At 37.3% G+C, this 19,732-nt stretch overlaps 1 protein-coding gene across 5 annotated transcripts in view; it reads right to left on the bottom strand.

The window, feature by feature from the left end:
- Positions 1 to 13,126: 13,126 nt before the first annotated feature.
- POC1A (POC1 centriolar protein A) overlaps positions 13,127 to 19,732 on the bottom strand; it is a 30,094-nt gene continuing 23,488 nt past the window's right edge. For 2 of the 5 annotated variants that reach the window (XM_081321709.1, XM_081321708.1), the window contains exon 12: positions 18,105 to 19,472. In XM_081321709.1, coding sequence (XP_081177835.1) covers positions 19,374 to 19,472 — 99 coding nt within the window. In that variant the 3' untranslated portion in view covers positions 18,105 to 19,373. Of the gene's footprint in view, positions 13,291 to 17,421; positions 17,508 to 17,762; positions 17,795 to 18,104; positions 19,473 to 19,732 lie in introns of those variants that run through there. The other 3 variants (XR_014025676.1, XR_014025677.1, XR_014025678.1) reach the window with 3 other exon arrangements.

Genomic DNA, 19,732 nt, shown 5'->3' with positions numbered 1-19,732 from the left:
CATTTACTTTTACCTTTAAGATATAACTTGGGGGTGATTATCCCTTTTTATTACAAATTTACAAATGATGTAGAAATTGTTCATTCCAGCAGTCACTCAAACATATCAACAGTGGGCATGATGATCTCATTAAATTTCCAATACAGAGCTCACATGGGCATAGAGACATAATCATTTATCTTCCAGGACTGAAAAATAGATCTGTTAGTACATTTTAGTTTGATTAACATCTTGTTTGCATTGACTTGCAATGAAGAGAGTATTTATGCAGTACTTGCTGAAAAAGCTTTGAAACCACCTGATTAAAAAGGTCTGCACTTCTGTGGTGATAAATGGCTGGATCCAAGGCTCCCCCAAGTGGTCACATTATAGTTTTTATGCGTGGACATTTTTCACTCTTGAAACTGCAATTAGACCAATATCTCAACCTGGTGTGTTTCAGATACATTGGCTTTTATGTCCCACAATTTCACAACCAAAAATGCTTATTACCTTAGAATTACGATTGGCAAAATGTTTGGGAGGATTATAGTATATGCTGTTAAGAGTTCAAATATAAGTTCAAATGAGTGCTTGCTAAAGTGCTTCTGCATTTTGCAATATGGATCCATTTTATTAATTCATCAAGGGCAAATATAATTTTAAGGGAAGTAGAGCTAGATTTATTTCTCCTCTTCCTCCTCTTCATCATTGTTATTATCATCATCTTATTATAGCTTTTATTATTATTTGTTCACAACCATGTGAAGTCACAGCTGCCAAGTCTTTACCTGGTATTGACATTCAAATGCATCAAGTTCATAGAGTATCTGCATAGTATATGTTCATATCCAGTGTGGGGTTTTGTAATTGACAGATGGAAATTTTGTCAATGCATAGATTTTCTACGTGCCATCCAAGTAGAAATGGTACCCAATGTGCCAATAACCATCAGGACCACCATGGTTGTTTCATGCCATAATCTCAATTTTGATTTTCAGGTCTTGATACTTTTTGATCTTCTTCAATTCTTTGTATTCTATTTTACTATATCCAGGTATTGCCATATCAATTATCCTCAGTTAAATTTGGTGTGTTATGAGCCAAGACTTTATCAGTTTGTATTCAGAAATCCCACAATATTTTAACCTGCTAATTTTTTACTACTTTTTCAACTATATGCTCCAGTATTTTTTTCATTCCTGGCACGTGATAATTTTTACAGATGTTCCAATGAATCATTTTGGCAACTGTGTTATATCATTTTTATAATAGGTTTGTGTGACTAGATTCCTTTATATGATCTACTGTTTCTTCTTTGCACGATCTGCACTTTGAATCATTTGATGGATTTTCAATTCTAGTCCTGATTAAGTTAGTTTGGATAGTTTGCTCTTGCACCAGCAAAATCAAGATTTCACTTTCTTTCTTTAATGTTCTAGATGTAAGCCATTGCCAGGTTTTATCTTTATCCACTTTTCCCTCAATCTTTTATAGAAATTGGCTTTGTAATGTTCTTGCTTGCCAGCATTTTGATCATGTTTTTATTACATTACCCCAATATTCATATTTTGTTTCCTCCATATTCAGCAAGTTGCAACTTGCATCAATGCTTGTTCTTGGCTGTCTTTTACATAATCAACCAATAGACACTTTTCTTCTTTGACAGTTTGACTCAAAGTAAACCTCTGTCTCCATTTCTGTGGAGCAAATTTAATCTCTTATCTCAATATCACTATGCAGATGTATCATGGATTTTCTTGTTTTTAGTCCAAAATGTCCAGTTCAGCTAGTATCCAGTTAATATTTCCACCAGTGTATTATATCACAGGTATGGCCCAAGTGCTGATAATTTGATGGTGTTTCCATTGTTCAATTTTGTATTTGACAATGTTCTCATCTTTTATGTATTTTTTACTAATCATATTTTAAACTCATCCATAAATGATGCCATCCAAACTGTAAAATGCCCAGATATCTATAGGCTTCATTCTGACGGGTCCTGATGATTTAATCATTTAGCATTTCAATTCTATTACTGTTTTGTGATCTTACTGTAATTTAGTGCTATTGTAGCACACCAAATAAAATAAACAAACCAATAAATTCCTCTAGGCCGATATCCATTGCTATATCTGTTCCAACAATTCTTACAGTGACAATGACTGGATTTCAATTTCTGATTATTTTTATTTATATTTCTTTATATTTTATCACAGCTGTTAGTTCTGTTGGCCTTCATTTGTATCAAGTTCTTCCCAAGAACACAGAATGTTGTAGTATATTGGCATCCAAGCAGTTTGGCCTTTTGTAATTTACAGATGGATTTTTTTTTTCATGTGTAGATTTTCTAAGTGCTAATAAATGTTCAACACCTTGATTAACACCAACACTTTGCATTATGTGGGGAAGCTAGCTGGCAGATCTTTAAACGTAGGCATTGGATGATTAGCTGCACTAGTTCAAGCAAGGATAGTTGCTTTTCTTCTATGATCCCATGATATTTCTTGGGGGGGGGGGAAACTGATCAGTTCCCCTTTGTCAAAACAAAAGAAAGTACAACACCCCCATAAATTTATGATACCTATTTCTGATCTTTCTTTCTTTCTTTTCTTTTTTCTTTTCTTTTTTCTTTCTTTCTTTCTTTTTTTTTTTGAGTGCTAATGTATTCCATAACAGTAGGCATTGTTTTGAGAGTAATTGAGACATCTGGCTGAAGTGGCTCTGAGCTAGAGGGTTGTTCCTGAGCCTGCTCTCCAGCTGTTAACTGCAAATATTGGGCAACTTCAAAGTTCCTACTGTTCGTTCTCATTGAGACTCTTTATCCTGAAATCAGATTGGTCTGGCAGCCCTTCAAACAGATCTGTGTCTTCAGTTAAAGAGGACATGCAACCATGTGGTGCAATTTGAAAATATGGTTCATTTCTGCGATGACAAGATTTCTAAATTTGTCCCATAGATGTTCTTCTACTTCACTAATATGTTTAAAATGTAAAATGAATAATAATTAAATAAATCGTAGGAGTTCTTCCCTTTCATTCAACATTTCTGGGGAATTCTCTAGGACTTCTTTGAATGTGTGGAGAACTGAAACTGTGCATTAAAACTAGGATTAAAGTTTACTCAGTTCTGTCTCATTTTAAGGGCCAGCCCTAATATATGTCTCTTCTTTTCTGTAAGAACTGCTTGCAAGAGATTCCACTGTCCTGAAAAATAGGATGGTGGAAGATCACAAATGGCAAGATTTCAAGTTTCTTAAAACCTTTTACAGGCAAAAAGCATTCAGTAAAAACATAGTGCAAAACATCAGTCACATTTCTTCTTCCCCCTCTTTTTCCCCCTCCTAACTATAGACACAAATGAGTACAGCTAGTCCTCAAGTTATGACCTCAACTGAGTCCAAATATTATGTTGCTAAGTGAGACATTTGTTGTGAATTTTGCCCCATTTTACTACCTTTCTTGCCACAGTTGTTAAGTGAATCATTACAGTTGGTAAATGAATCTGGTTTACCCATTGACTTTGCTTGTCAGAAAGTTGTGAAAGGTGATCACATGATCCCGGCACACTGCAACTGTCATAAATGTGAGTCAGTTGCCAAGTGTCTGAATTTTGATCATGTGAACATGGGGATGCTGGAACAGTTGGGTGAAAAATAGTCATAATTCACTTTTTTCAGTGATGTTGTAACTTTGAAGTCACTGAATGAACTGTTGAGGATTACTTGTATTTTTCACAGATAGAAACATTTTTAATTTTTATAGATCTATCCACTGGAAAAAAAATACTGAAGAAATGGTCAAATTGGACAAAATTGTGGGCACAGGGCTGGAACACACTTGCATCATCTATATGTCTCCTGGTCTGTGCCCATTGCCAGCAATTTTTTTCACCAGCCCTTAACTTAATACTTAGAATTATCCTCTCACTGGAAATAAAGTCACATGATCCAGGAAGCAAAACAGAGGTTGCTAGGCAGGACTGCTTGATTTATTCATTTCTATTTGAATTGAACACCACAGATGGACTTTCAATTTTTTTGGACTCTCCAAACAAGTCCTCTAACTAGACATGCACTGGATAAGTATGCAGATAAGTAAATAGTGTTGGGAGATGGAGTTTAGATTTGTTATACTGGGAACTTTGAGGTCAAGTCAGGTCGGTACAAGAAGGACAGGCTCCACTTGATTCTCTTCCTGAACCACAGGCAAGCAAACTCTAAGCAGAGAAAGATACAAATCCCAGCCTAAGAACCTCTTACCCAGCTAGAAGGTTATAGTAATGGACTAAGAAACAGATTCCAAGCACATACACACAGAAAGCTCTATCAGACACTCATACATATGGCCAAGCTGATCAAGTGCTGGGTCTTTGAAGCAAGACTCTTTTTACTGGTAGTGGAGGCAGCCATCTGGCATGGTGGAGAGCATGATGTGATTTTTAATTGATTAAATAGTAACCACAATCTAGTTGCAGAAGCAGCAGAGCCAATTCAGGGGAAGGAGAGAGCTTACTATTGAAGTCCCCATGAAAGGGGAACTAAGAAAAGTCAAAAGTCTAGGATTCCTCCAAGATCCCCTATTAGAATGTAGACTTTTGTGGTTTGTTAACTCAAGAAAAGTTCTCAATCACAAGAAGAAAATTCCCCCTTTGAAAAGATGCCAGTATGTTTTAGATTTATGTGTTCATGTCTCTAGTAATTATTGCACCTCTTTTGTGTAAGTCTGCATTGTGCATGGAGAGAGAGAAAGAGAATATTTGCATATCTATAACTTAATAATAACCCCCTTTTCTCCCAAAAGCAATTTGGTATGGTGAATTACAAAACTTGAAAAGCAAACTGTTCCCAAAATGCACTCTAGCTTCCTACATATGTTGATGACAATGAACAAATCACCCGCATTTAGTTTAGGGAAATTTAACATGCATCACATGTTGATATCTCTCAGGAAGAATGAGTCTGAATATCAACTAATAAGTTTGAATATCCACTTGTTGTCGTTGTTAGTTGCAAAGTTGTGTCTGACCCATTGCGACCCCATGGACAATGTTCCTCCAGGCCTTCCTGTCCTCTACCATCTTCTGGAGTCCATTTAAGCTCACGCCTACTGCTTCAGTGACTCCATCCAGCCTCATTCTCTGTCGTCCCCTTCTTCTATTGCCCTCAATCTTTCCCAGCATTAGGCTCTTCTCCAGTGAGTCCTTAATTTATGCAATTACAATTAATATAGTGTACAGAAGTTAGTGCGGCCTTGATAATTGATTAAAGAGCAACCACAATCCAGTTGCAGATGGCATAAAGCAATCATTACTGATGGGCTTTGGTGGCCTGACATTTCTGGGATTAGGTTGCATTGGGGCCTTGCCCCAAACTGCTCTTAGGATTTGCTTAACAGATGCAGTAGTTAATGAAGTTGAGAGTTTGCATAGATTTCTGAACTAAATTATATAGGTAAGGTTGGAAAACTATTGGTATGAACCAAGAAGCATGTTGCATTTTCCATCAAAATACTGCTTTTTCTTGAATAGACCTGTCATAAGAACTGTGGATGTTGTTGTTGTGTTACTTTCTAAGGCAGAAAGTAAAGTAGAGGAAAGGGGTTAATGTTGAAACATACACATCTGTAACCACATTTCCTTGTCTTCCTGGAAGCTCTGCTCACCTCCAGTGCTTCAGATGTTTCAGTGTTTTTGTCCTTTTTTTCCAATCTGTTATCTCTGAATGTCAGAGCTTCTACTTAAGCACCATCAAGTCTCTCTCACTCACGCTCTCTCCGCCTTCCTCTCTCTTTGTCCCTCTCTTTCTCTCTCTGTCTCCCTATTTCTCCCTCTGTTCATATAGCAAAAAATAAAATAAAATAAAATAAAATAAAATAAAATAAAATAATAAAATAAAATAAAATAAAATAAAATAAAATAAAATAAAATAAAATAATAAACAAATAAAATAAAATAAAATAATAATAAAATAAAATAAAATAAAATAAAATAAAATAAAATAAAATAATAAAATAAAATAAAATAAAATAAAATAAAATAAAATAAAATAAAATAAAATAAAAAAATAAAATAAAATAAAATAAAATAAAATAAAATAAAATAAAATAAAAAAATAAAATAAAATAAAATAAAATAAAATAAAATAAAATAATAAAATAAAATAATAAAATAAAAAAATAAAATAAAATAAAATAAAATAAAATAAAATAAAATAAAATAAAATAAAATAAAATAAAATAATAAAATAAAATAAAATAATAAAATAAAATAAAATAAAATAAAATAAAATAAAATAAAATAAAATAAAATAAAATAAAATAATAATAAAATAAAATAAAATAAAATAAAATAAAATAACCTACCTGGACATTGTTTTACATATGTGTTGAAGCTGCAGTTCCCAGTATGGTGACAATCCTAACATCTCTGGAGATACCAACTTAGGAGGAACATGTGTCTTAAATATACTGCTCAAAAAAATAAAGGGAACACAAAACTATTCATTGTGTTGTTTAAGTGTTCCCTTTATTTTTGTGAGCAGTATAGAATCTTCAGTTTTAGAACCATTTGATCCAAAGTTTTGTGTTGCTTGATGCTCTATGGCAGGGCTTTTCAACCTTTTCATCCATTGTACCACTTTTAGGATATGGCAATATCTGAGTACCACCAGTCACCTAGCAAGGTGTCAAAAACTTGATGACACCCCACCCCCCAAAAAAGGAAAAAAGTGTTGAAGTACAGGTAGTCCTCAACTTACAACAGTTCGCTTAGTGACTGTTCGAAGTTACAATGGCACTGAAAAAGTGCCCCCCAAGCCACAGCCGAGCAAGTCACCTGCCTGCGTGCCCGGCCACACTCTTCCTCCTGTCCGAGGTTTTCATTGTTGTGAGCATTTCTGTTGAGGATTGGCAGCAGGGATGGAGTGGGGTGTTTGGTTTTTAGTCCCCCCGTCTGCGGGGTGGTTGAAGCAGGTTTTGGTCACTTCACATGACCCTGGGACACTGTGATCATCATAAATATGAATCAGTTGCCAAGCATCTGAATGTAAATCATAAGACCCTGGAGATGCTGCAACATTCCAGGTGATCAGCGCTTCTTCTGGGCTCAGCAGAAGCACCAGGATCAGTGCCGAGCTCCAGCTGGAGCCTGGCGCTGATCCTGGCGCTTCCACTGAGCCCTGACAGCCCCAAAGAAGCGCTGATCAGCTGGAAAGCAGCACTGATACTGGCTCTTCCACTGAGCCCTGACAGCCCTGCAGCTCCAACCATCTCTCGCTCAGGCTTGTGTGGTGCTGCTCATTCCCCTCCCCCACTGCCACTTTTCTAGGATGGTCGCGTACCACCTGCCAGGTTCCAATATTCCACAGTTGGTACCCATAACCACTGGTTGAAAAGCCTTGCTCTATGGTTGAAAGAGCAGTAATTTTGCACTAATTATCATGGTTGTTAGTGAAACCCAGGACTTTAACATGTCAAAACTTGAAAACTTACATTCACAGTTGAAAACTGTAACCAGTTTAGATTTTTAAAATGATATTCTATCAAGCAGCATAGTTTTATTTCAAACACTTCTAATTGTACTGCCTGTACGTGGTTTCTTCTATGGCAAAAAATTATTTTTTAATGAATACAAAATTATTTTAAAAAGCCATGTAAGAAAACAAACTATGTATTATAAACAAAAGCACATGGAGGTCAGTATACTGAATTGGAAACATCATTTTAATGTTTTTCAAATCTAATAATTCATATTATTACAGACTCAGTGTTCATTAGGTACAAATTAAGCTAGTGTTAGACTTTTCATATTCTTCTTAAAAAGAAATTTCTAAGCAAAAAAATTTACCTTCCTGAAATAGTTTATACTTCAAATTCATACATAAAACTTTTGTTAAAAATTTGAGTTCAGAAGACACAACTTTTAAAATTTCTAATCCATCTCCCCTTTTCCCATTCCTTGATCATTCCATTCAATATAGAATTCCTTTTAAATATTGAATCAACAAGTCGGGTCCAAATAAAAATAATCCAATTACAGTAGTTTTCTTTCTAATATGCTTAAAATAAGCAGGTGGATTTATTTCATCTTTTTGATCAAAAACCTTGCCTGGAGATGCCTGGATAGAGGCCCATTAAAACTGTTCTATGGAACCTTGGCTTTCCAGTTGCCTTTTACCCAAAATTATTATAGCCTGATGTGATACAGATACTTCATGAAAACAGATTGTTCAAAATTAAAGTTTTAATTTAAAAAAGAGAACTCTCTAGAAATTAGATAGTATTACCTTTTACTAAGTCTCTACTCCATAAATTGCAGCATTTCTTGGTTGCAAGGTTGGAGAAACTCGGATTTAAGTTTCTGGCAGTGCTGGCTTTTGGCACCAGAAGATCTATGCTATTGTCCCAGATCCTGGTGGGTCTCAACATCTGGAGTAGGGCTGAATGCTGGCCCTTGGCCTCCTCTTGGTACTTATGGTCTGTCACCTCAGACTTGTTACATTTTGTTCGGGACAGGAAGAGAGGACTGGGGTTGACAGGATATCTGTGGGCCCCCACTCAGTGGGCCCCCTGCCGAGTGCAGTAGATGCAACTTGAGGTGAAGTGAAAAGGCTGCTGCAAGAGCCAGGGGTAAATGGGTTATGTTTGGTTATATGTTTCTGGCATTTGGGGTGAATGTATGATTTGATGGGACCAGTGAATGAGTGGGAGAGGAGAGCACAGAATGGGAGTGAGATGGGGAGAGGAGGGAGGGCCTGCTCAACAAGAACACCCTCCCCTCCCCCTCCCCCCAATTCATTCAGATCCCACTTTTATGGTTTTTGGAATCTATTAGAAGCCTGATTTCTCTCCTAGGCCTGGGTTTAGGATAATTGAGTTGTATTGATCTCCCAGGATTTATTTTCATTTCTACTTATATGCCTTTTTTAATTGGCAAACCATCCAGAGTTATCAAGGAGTCAGGCAGCATTAAAATGGGATAAATCAATTGACCAATCAATCAATCAATACCTTTTTTTGAAAGTATAGAAAAAATTAGAGAAATCATTGAGCAGACTTTATTAGGAATCTTCAGATTAGCTTACTATTTCCTACTATAAATTAAAATATTTGAGAATGGTTATTTTGTTGGTGTTATAGCTGTCAGATCTGTTATTAAATAAACAACAGAAAACCAAAACATGAATTTTGCCAGATCTCTGACATTTGAAAAGTGTGGGTAAATGCTGTAGCTAGAAAATTATGTGATGCTAAAATGTTTGGAGATCTGAACAAGTTATAGAGCACCCAGATTGTGATCAATAGGGGTGCTGAAATTTCAAAGTCTATTCATAGGTATCATTCATTCAGCACCATGGTAGGCTTAGTTGCTGAACAAATATTGTTAACCAAGGGCCAGCTGTATCAGGTCCCATGACATGGAGGGAGGGGGCTTAAACCAGTCCCTACTATTGGGAATTGCCACTCCAATAGGAATGCATTGAGGGGTTCTTTTCTCTATAGGCCCAGGCCAGATTCACCTCCTTTCCTGTTTCCTGCCCTCAGGTAAGTTTAGTTGACCCTCCCTCCCTTCCTTCTTTCCCTCCTTCTCATTCCCATCTCCTTCCTTCCTTCCTCCCCTCCTTCTTCTCACCACTACTGTACTATTTTTATACAAAAAGCTTGTTTCGTATGTAAAATAAAATGTTGTCTTTTATAGCAGAGTAGTATTGTAAGTATACATTGTTGTAATGTTACAGTTTTGTTCTGCAACTAGCACTGGCTCCCAATTTGCTTCTGAGTGCAATTCAAGGGGCTGGTTATTACCTATAAAGCCCTACATGGCCTGGAGCCAGACTTTCTTACCTGCTATTGCCTTTCTTGCCTTACTACTATTGTTCCTAGTTGACTGATTAGATTGGGCAACGTGACATTGCTCCACATACCATCAATTGTTTTGGTGTTTTTTTAATCTAATGAGACCTGGGAAGCATTTTTTTTTCTTCCTTTGGAACATAAAATAGCCCAAGATCTGAACTGTCCCAATTCTGCTCATCTCATATTGTTTTAATATAATTTATTTTTACATTTGGGCACTAAGGTTTAATTTGTTTTTAATTTTGTATTTTGGTTATTTTGGTATTTTTGGCCCTGTTCACCACCCTGAGTCCTTCGGGAGAAGGGCGGTATACAAATTAAATTAAATAAATAAAAATAAATAAATCTCTCAGAAAGCCTAGAAGACCTGGCATTTTACAGTATTTGGGGGATTCCTGTCTTCACACTGGACCAGATATTCCGTTAATGTTTCTTGAATACCAAACATTTAGGGTTCCATCTAATGTATCTCAGGACTTACAGTAGTGTGGTAGACAGTTGTGGATGGCTTACTGTCTTAATCTTACTATTGGGAACAAAATCTCCACATCAAGGTACACTCAAATGATCTCTCCCATTGGAAACAACAGATCAGTCTTTTAAATGCCAACTGTGAAATAGTTGGGTAAGGAAAGTCTGTGCAGTATTAAAGTAATTCTGGAAGTAAAATGAATCAATATCTAAACCTTTAGATCGCTGGCTTCAGGGTTTTCTTTTCACTTCTAAGTGTATGGACTGCAGTTACAGAAAATGTCGGTTGATCTGATTGTCCAGCCAGAGTTTTCAAATAGACACAAGACCGGAGGTTGCTAAGCCTCCTGCAGGCTTTAGAAATTGGTATGAGCAGTTGCTGGGGGAGTTCAGGTTGGCTGCTAATTACTGAGAGTTATTTACATGAAACACACACACACTGCTCTGTGTTCTGTCTCTCTCTTCCCAGATTATTTTCTGCAGTTGCTATTTTCTAAATTGTAATTTTTATTAAATATTTTTTTAAAGGAAGATTAAAAAAACTAATAAAAAGCAGGAAAAAGAATTAAAGAGAAAGCTAAAAGTACAAAAAGGAACAATAGAAAAGAAAGAAAAAAGATACAAAGAGGTATTTACAGAAGTTATAAATACAATCATAAATTTGCCTCTTACCCTATGACCGAGTCACACTTCTCCTCTTTCTATAATCTATCCTATCTAATCATCAAAACCATAAATCATTTGTTCATTTCTTCTTGTTCCATGCAAAAAATCTAAAATGGATTTCCAGTTAGAAGTAAATGTAGATATTGCCTTTTCTCTGATCAAAGAAGTCAATGTAACCATCTCAGCAAGTTCTATTATCTTCACCATTCTTCCATTGTAATATGAATGTTTTTGTCTTCAGAGATCATATTCTGTAGTTGCTATTGTTCTGCAACATTCTGGTCAAAGCACTATTAGCATGTTTGGTTTTCTGGAGAAAAGGAATCCAGCTGTACCTGTGATTCTAATCTGTCTTGTGAAGCAGGAAAGGGTTAGAAAAGCCAGGGAAGCTGTTTGGCGGGGTGGTGCTGCCAATTGCTAAGCCAAACAGACAGCATGGAAAAAGATGGTCTTTTTCCAAAACCAACTCTCTGTAGCATAGCATAGAGGATGAGGTTGTGATGGTCTGGCAAATAGGAAAGCAACGGTGGGAAGAATCCAGAGAAAGAAATACCGTATTTTGGAAATATTAAAAAGGCAGAATATATTTCCCCAAAGGATCTTAAAGGCAGAAACCAACCCCACCCGAAGTCTCTCTGTCCCAAACAGAAACCTGGTCTGCAGAAATGCAGATGTGATAATCTTGTCAGAAAGATTGGAGTCAGGAAGCTTGGATTAGAAAGACAAAGATCCCTAGAATCAACAATCCCTCACACCAAAAAAATCCAACAGTCATCAGCCAAAGCCCTAGGGAAGCAGGATATGAACCTTTGGGACATAATAGGATTAACCCAACACCATCAGAATACCAGAAAGGCACACTCAGACTCAGGTCAAAGTTCATGCCACAGGAACAACTCCAAACAAAAGCTCAAGAAGGTATAAAAACCCACCAATCCCTACTACATGTGGTCAACTTTCCCAGAGCCATCTTTCTGTCTGGCTCTCCTCTTCAATAAACTACAACCTTCTTTCTAAAGCAGTCTCCATTTTGATTATTCCCAGCTTGGACTGGACCCTGATGAAGATTTTTCTTTCAGCACAACAATAGAAGGTTGGACAAAGGTCTCATCTGATCTTTAATTTTCTGCTCAGCCATTTACTTGCAGAGTAAGAATTTCACAGACATCACCGCCAAACCTCTAGGCCCAAGTCCTTTTATTCTGGTCCAGAAATAGGGAAACGTTGCATTGTCCAAAAATACCTGTTTGCCACTGAATTTCAGAGGTATATTCTCATGGGCCACAGATTGCCTCACGTTGATAAATGCCCCCAAACCGAAATCAAGGGCTAACAGATCTATCTGTGCTCATACATATAAATAATGAAAATGTACATGCCTAGATACACACACTGACTCACGGGTCTTTGTCTTCTGAAGATTAATAAACCAAGGCCAGATCATTGTTTTCCTAGATCGGGGTAGGCAACCTTGGCTCTTTTATGACTCGTGGACTTCAACTCCCAGAATTCCTGAGCCAGCTGTCTCAGGAATTCTGGGAGCTGAAGTCCACGAGTCATAAAAGAGCCAAGGTTGCCCACCGCTGGCCTAGATCATTTGGTGCATAGAAATTTAATTCTGGTCTTGAGAAGGAGGAGAGAGAGAAGACAACTCTGGGAAAGCAGAAGGCGTGACCTTGTTGTCATTGAATGGGGGCAGTGAAAGTTTGGGATGGGCTTTCTAGATTTTGTTAAGGTATACACAATGATTAATTACCATTCCTGGAATCCTCCTCATGTCTGTTTCTTGACCTTGACCATCCCCGATAGGGTTGACACTTTGGCAGAGAAATCTGCCAGAAATCCTCTGATTGTGTATTCCTAGGTGCATGTACAGACATAGAACTTCTGAATGTGCTACTTCAGAAAGAGGCCCGTCACAAATCTAGCAGAGCTTGGGCCATTTTCATGGTAGGGACCACTACGGTGGGAAGGTAACAGTGTTCCGTGTGCCTTTGGCATCTAGTCATACCGGCCACATGACCACGAAGACGTCCTCGGACAAGCGCTGGCTCTTTGGCTTTGAAACGGAGATGAGCACCGGCCCCTAGAATTGGAAACGACTAGCACGCATGTGCGGGGGAACCTTTACCTTTACCTTATCTATTGAATGGAAGGGGAACATTCTTTTTATTGAGGCAATAACAAGAAAAGGTTGTCTTTTCCTCAGACTGCATAAAATCTGAATTTGACGGTGTTTCTCCCACACATGCTTCAAAAACTTCTGCTCTTCCAGCTGGTAATTTAACTGGGATCCATGCTAAATTGTTGCTGAAGGTTTCTGTAATACATTTATTATATGATCACGTTAATAATTCATTTTTTTCAGCCACAAGGGGCCAGTGCTTTTCATGTTATAGTTCAGAATATGATCCTGACACTAAATTACTGAGAATCACAAATGAAGGCAAATGGAGGCTTTGACATCACTAGTGTATCAGCAGCCAGGATGGGAAAACTCCAGGCTGCTGGCAGACTAGTAGCAATCAGTAGACTGTTGCTGATTATTTACCATTAAATCAGTGTCATCTTTTAGCAACCACATAGCTATTCTCCATGGCAATCTGTCTCTAAGACAATCCCTATCCAGGTCCTTCAGGTATTCCAAAAATGCACCCATCACCACTGTCAATGAGTCCATCCACCTTGCTGCTGGTTGTCCTCATATTCTCTTAAAAATATTGCTGGCTACATTTATTTAACAACTATTACAAAAGAAAAATTCTGCTTTAATGCTATAAGTTTTTCATCTTTCTTTCACTTGTATTTCAAGAGCCATTTGCAACTAAGCAGCTCAATAGCAAAGGCGTTCAAGTATTGTGGAGCAACAGCCTGGCTGGGGGGGGAAGAGAGAGGGGAATCAGGCCACGCATGCAAGTTGAGTTGCGATTGCATGCATATGCATACTGGCCCGCCACTCGTGCAAGTTGAGCTGCACGTGCAAGAATTGACCCACGTGTCGCACAGGCGGGTTCTGAAGAGGTCACAGCCCGGTACTGATAGGTTTGCCCTACCTTCATTCAACTAGGATAAGCAGAAGATATTCTACATATTAAATGGAAGCATTCTAGATTCTTTTCCTTTTCTTTCCCGTAAAGGGTGTGACAATGGAAACTTTACTGAGAGTACGAGACTGAATGTTTTCATAGGCCCATACTAGGGGAAGTCTGAATGGAATAGATCCCAGACAGCTGTTAAAAAAATACTCACCGAGGGAGTGCAAAAGGGAAGTGAAGCAATGCTGAACTTCATTCAAGCAACCCGCACTGCACTTACTCGGTTAACTCTTTCAGTGGTCGAACTACACATATAAACCATTTATGTGGGGAAATTATTACGGTGGCTCTTTGCCACAGTGGAGAAACTAAAGAAGAAATGGTGCAAGGGCAGAATGGCACAATCAAGAAAAAGGGACTTAAATCTACTTTTTGTGAGAATGAAGCAAGCATTCCAAGTTTATTGTTAGCCATGAAAACTAATCAACTGCACATGCAGTTATGTGTGGACCCAATCTCTTGAACTGATGCAGATTTAATTTTCTCTGCTGTAACGGCCCAGAAAGAAGATTTTAAGCAGATGCTAGGAGAGGAAACAAAGAGTCTGGTGGAGCAATTTAACCCTTCTAACTTAAATTTGCAGAATAACATGTTCAATATTAGGTAGATCTTTGTTGAGAGTGAACGACCCAGAGGAGTCCCAGTAGTAAATACCAAATCCAGCCTTCCTGCTCTAAGAAGCTAATTATGCCTATGTTAATTTTCCCTGGCACATTACGGCAATGCCGTAAGACACGGGTGTCAAACTCGCCACATCACGTCACGTGTTGTGATGTATCACAACTGTTTTGCCTTGCCGGAGCTGGGGTGGGTGCAGCCTTTGCATGATGAAACCGGCCCGCAGGGCAGCAGTTTGACACCCCTGCCGTAAGAGAATAAAACGGCAATCAGGTCCAGCTACTTCCAGTGTTGCTTAGCACTCTGTCTAGGATTTGCTCAAAATGAAGCTTAATTCTGCCTCCATGTTTGGTAACGTTTGCCTCTATAAGTATTCCGGGCAAGCCACCATAAAGCATATTTGTTATAAATCTAATCCCATATTGAAGGTTTACATTCAGAGGGAGTTTCCATATCAGAAATATAGCTGCCTGGGTCAACTTTTTTGCTCCTTCTAGGCAAGCCCCCATTTTTAAAACACGTATGATTCTTCATTTACCCTGAATGCTTATTTGAGTAAGAATTTTATCAGTGTTAAAGTAACAATGGTAGGAATGATTTTTTGCAACTTAAAAGGCTATGTTAAACCCAGAATTTAAGGCTGGCTTAGAAAATGAGGAACTGAAATTAACAAGAACTCTGTATTTAAACAGCTATTCTTATCTGTTCTTGGAAATATATATTGAGACCAGTTCATGCATATTACATATGTACAAAATTACTGGTTATCCCTATCAGAATGAGCAACTGAGGCATATGGAAATTAAAGATAGTTGTGCTCACAATGACTATGTGGATATAGAACAAGAATCCAAACATGTCTCTCCAGTGCTTTCTCTTTAATTATAAGGCAATGTTCTGTAGCCAAGAGTCAAATTATGGTAATTATAACTGTGATGATTGTATTGCCTATTCCACTTTTCCACAATTTGATGGCCTCCAAATAGTGTTGGAATAACAACTTCCGGAATTTCAACTACACTTCAAGTTGGGGAAGGATGGCCTAGTCATTGAACATCAAAATGTTTTTCTGATAAGCCAGAATACCCTTTTCCCCATAACCAGTCATCCAACACATCAACTATAGCTATAATTTTTAAATACCTGTTCATGCTAAAGTAAGAAAAAAGCTAAATTAGATAAAAGAATGAAAACACTAGACCTAATACAAAACGGGGGTCATTTTACTACCAGATTACACTGTCATTGTGAGAATGGGAGTAGACAAACTACCATATATCTCATCCTGGATCATTGACATGTAGGTTTTTTCATCCTTCATATGGAAAGAAATATACAGCACTATATAATTACAAATTAACCACATTGCTTTAGTTTAAACTCCTAGACAGGAAGGAAAGTGGGCATTGCTTAAACACTGCTTTTTTCACAGAATTTGAGTACATTTTAACATGTTCCATGCCCACAAGAGCCAAAAATATTCCTTTGCTTCAGGCCCTAAGGGAGTATTCCAAATGAAAAGAGCTGTTACTAAAAACTTTAGTGAGGTCATATGTTTGGCAAAGTTAATGGCAACAAATTAAACTGCTGTTTTAAGAACTTGGCTTAGCATTGGCCTCCAAGATGCCAAGAAAGTCCCTTAACTCTTTGCAAACTGCTCCATAACCAGCCACAAGTCAGGAATTTGCATCAGACAACTATTGAGTTGTTTCCTGAAAAAGCAGTTTGCAAGATAAGGAATGCAGCTATTTCATGAAGTTACATGCAAGGAATAAGTGTATTTATGATCCTCCCTGATTAGGAATATTATTTGAAGCTACTGATGTCCTTGAATTGACACATCGCACTAAGTCAAAATGCAATTTGACTCTGGGTTTAGAGTACTGTATGAACCGTATGACTGATTCAACAAACTATAATTAAACTAAAGTTTGGCAAGATGTGTAAACTAACTATGAGTATTAATTAAAATTGTGATCATAATGCATAAAAGTTATATTGATCAGACTGATTACAAATGAAAGAGAACTCATCTTAAAAGGGAAACCTAGGGAAAAAAGCACTATCAATAGATTGTCAAAATAATGATAGCAGACCACCAGCTTTATATGCACTCTTACTAGCAGGTTTATTGCTACTTCATCTACAACTTTGTTACCTAATGGGAAACTTAAGAGATCAAAGCACACCTCAATAAACTGAGCAACTTCTTGGTGAGCGCTTCAATTCCTTAGGTTACAGATATAGTGGTTGGGCTTCTCACAGTGGTATAAATTACATGGACTTTTCAGTGCCTGTGGCTTATTCTCAATGCAAGTTTGAAATACCGTGTTTCCCTGAAAGTAAGAACTACCCTGAAAATAAGCCCTAGCTTGATTTTTGGGGGTGGACCTAATATAAGCCCAAAAATAAGCTCTAGGTTTGGGGCAAGGCACACACCTAAATATCAAGCTAGGATGGGGGTGGGGGGGTGGAACTGCCCTACACACCCCACACCCACTTACCTTGCAGCCAGGCCTCTCCTTACCAGGCCATTTCTTCCTTGATGTCTTCTGCAGCCAGGCCTGCATTTCTCAGTCTTTCCAGAAGGCCTCTGCAGCCAAGAACCGAGCTATGGATTCAATCCATAGCTGTGATTCAATCCATAGCTCGAAACTCAGCTGCAAAGGCCTTCCGGAAAGGCCTGACTGCAAAATGCAGGCCAGAATGCAGCTGCAGAATGAAGCTGCTCCTTCAGCCGCAGAAGAAGTGGACCAGCTGGGTGGGGCTGTCAGTGCCGGAGGTGAGTATAAAAGACAACCCCTGAAAATAAGATGTGATGCCTCTTTTGGAGAGAGAGAGAGAGAGAGAGAGAGAGAGAGAGAGAGAGAGAGATAAAACCCGATCTTATTTTCAGGGAAACACAGTACTGCCCCAGCCATTTAGAACAACCAAGGTACGGCAACAAATGATTTGGATGAGGCCTTTCAATGAACCTCTGTATGGATATTCAGAACTACGTGAAAATACCCCCACAGGCAGAAGGGTAACAAAAATTAATATATATCTAGTACAGAAATATAATTTTAAATGTACTTACCTGCAAATGAAAGCGGATTTTAAAATGACAGACTACAAGAATGACATGGAAAAAATGTTATATTGGACACAGAAAAGAAACCAACTGATGTCTTAATCATTTAAAGGGATGTGAAAATTATAAATCAAGAGAGCGATCTGGATAGTTTTCCCATATTGGATCTACAAAAGCTTGTTAAAGCTTTGAAGAATTTTGTGAGAAGGGACAAAGGCAAAATTAAAAAAACAACCCAAATTTTAGGAGCTTATTTGAAAGGAGTAAAGATAAAGATTGTTAAAAATAAAAGGAAGGAATATAAAGTTGGTTTATTTGATCAAGGCTCAAATACAGATACATTATCTCTGGTAACCCTTTAGGGATTTTTGCTGATATCAGGACTGAAATGATGAGGTTTTATGGATTTATTTAAAAATCAACGATGGATATGGGAAGAAGATACTTCTTTGTATTTTAAGAGAAGGTGATATTATTAAAATTGTTTATATTTGTGATGAAGGCAGGAAGTCATTACTTTAAATATTTGTCTTCTTTTTACTATATTCTTATTCTTTTCTATTTCTCTATGTTTTTCCTTTTTCTGTGCCTTTTCTTTTTCAGCTTCTATTAGGGGTTTCTACACTCATATAAAAATACATCAAATTAATGAACTTTCCAAGGGAAAATAATTACAGGTACCGCTTATCAGTAATAGAGGTATGACAAGGCAGTTAATAGCAAATAAATCTATGACTAGGAACAAGCATACAGAGCTAAAACAGACAAATAGAGAAAATATATTAAAGGTTCTAATGTTTGATAACCAGACAAATAATGTTGAAATTAAGATTAAAATACAACAGCAATGTACTTTTTTTTAAACAGAGAAGCTTAATATTTTCAGTCTCAACATATTCAGAAGTATGTGAACCAGCATGGTGTATTCATTTAGAAGTTAGACAGGATGAGAAAGATCCAAGTTCAAAATCATCCTCAGCCACAGAAGCTCAATGGATGACTTTAAGCAGATTATCTCATCTCTCAGCCCAACCTACCCCACAATTTTCTTATATTGGGAGTAAAAGGAAGTGGTGAATAGGATATGCGTGGTGCTTTGGGGAGATTCTTCTTGGAGAGAGGGAGAGAGAAAGAAAGCATAGATCTCTCTGTGTAAATAATATTTCAGATGTTCTTCTGGCACTTGAGATTCCAAAAAGAAAAGCACCAAGCATGTTTTTTAAAAAAATAATTTGGAGTGTTCACAGAACATTTATAACTGAGACCTCTTCTATTTTCTAATGAAAAACTCCCACACTGTGCCATATGCATTAATTCACCCACACACAATATTTCAACAGGTCTACTTCAAGCTCTAAAAGATCAGTTTCAAAATAAAACTATTCATTTCTACTTTCATTTCGTTTTTGTAAAATTTGAAATGTTTTTGCTAGATAAACACTATTTCCTCCTTTGGACATCAGGAAAGCCAAGCAACACATTTTTAATAAGAAATGAAAGTTTAATCTTAACCAAAATGTATTTACAAACATTATTAGCTATACAGTTTATTCTAATAAAATATGTCTCACTTTAAAACCATTCACACAAAATGCCTTCATCAGCTTTGGGGGAGAATCAGACAGATTTACTTTGAGCAATTTTTTGTTGATTCTCAAGACACTCCTTCAGCTTGTCTTCTGTTAATGTTAATCTCTGTTCTAGAATGGACACAGTCTGCAAAATGAGAAAGATAATGACAGAATGTGCTATAGGATTAGCATAAGGCAACAATTCTATGTAAGTAACTACTTAGATTAGAACAAGTCAGATTCATGTGAGAATTACATCTGAGTAAATATCTGTAAGATTATTTTATTTATTTATTTTATTTTAATTCCATTTATATCCCGCCCTTCTCTGAAGACTCAGGGCGGCTTACAAGCTTAGCAGTAGCCTTCATTCTATGTATATGCCTGCTTATTAGGGCTTTCATA

Source organism: Vipera berus (assembly GCF_964194415.1).
Source record: "Vipera berus genome assembly, chromosome: 2".
NCBI lineage: Eukaryota > Metazoa > Chordata > Lepidosauria > Squamata > Viperidae > Vipera > Vipera berus.
Note: the sequence above shows the minus strand (reverse complement) of the source record. Positions and strands in the feature narration are given on the sequence as shown.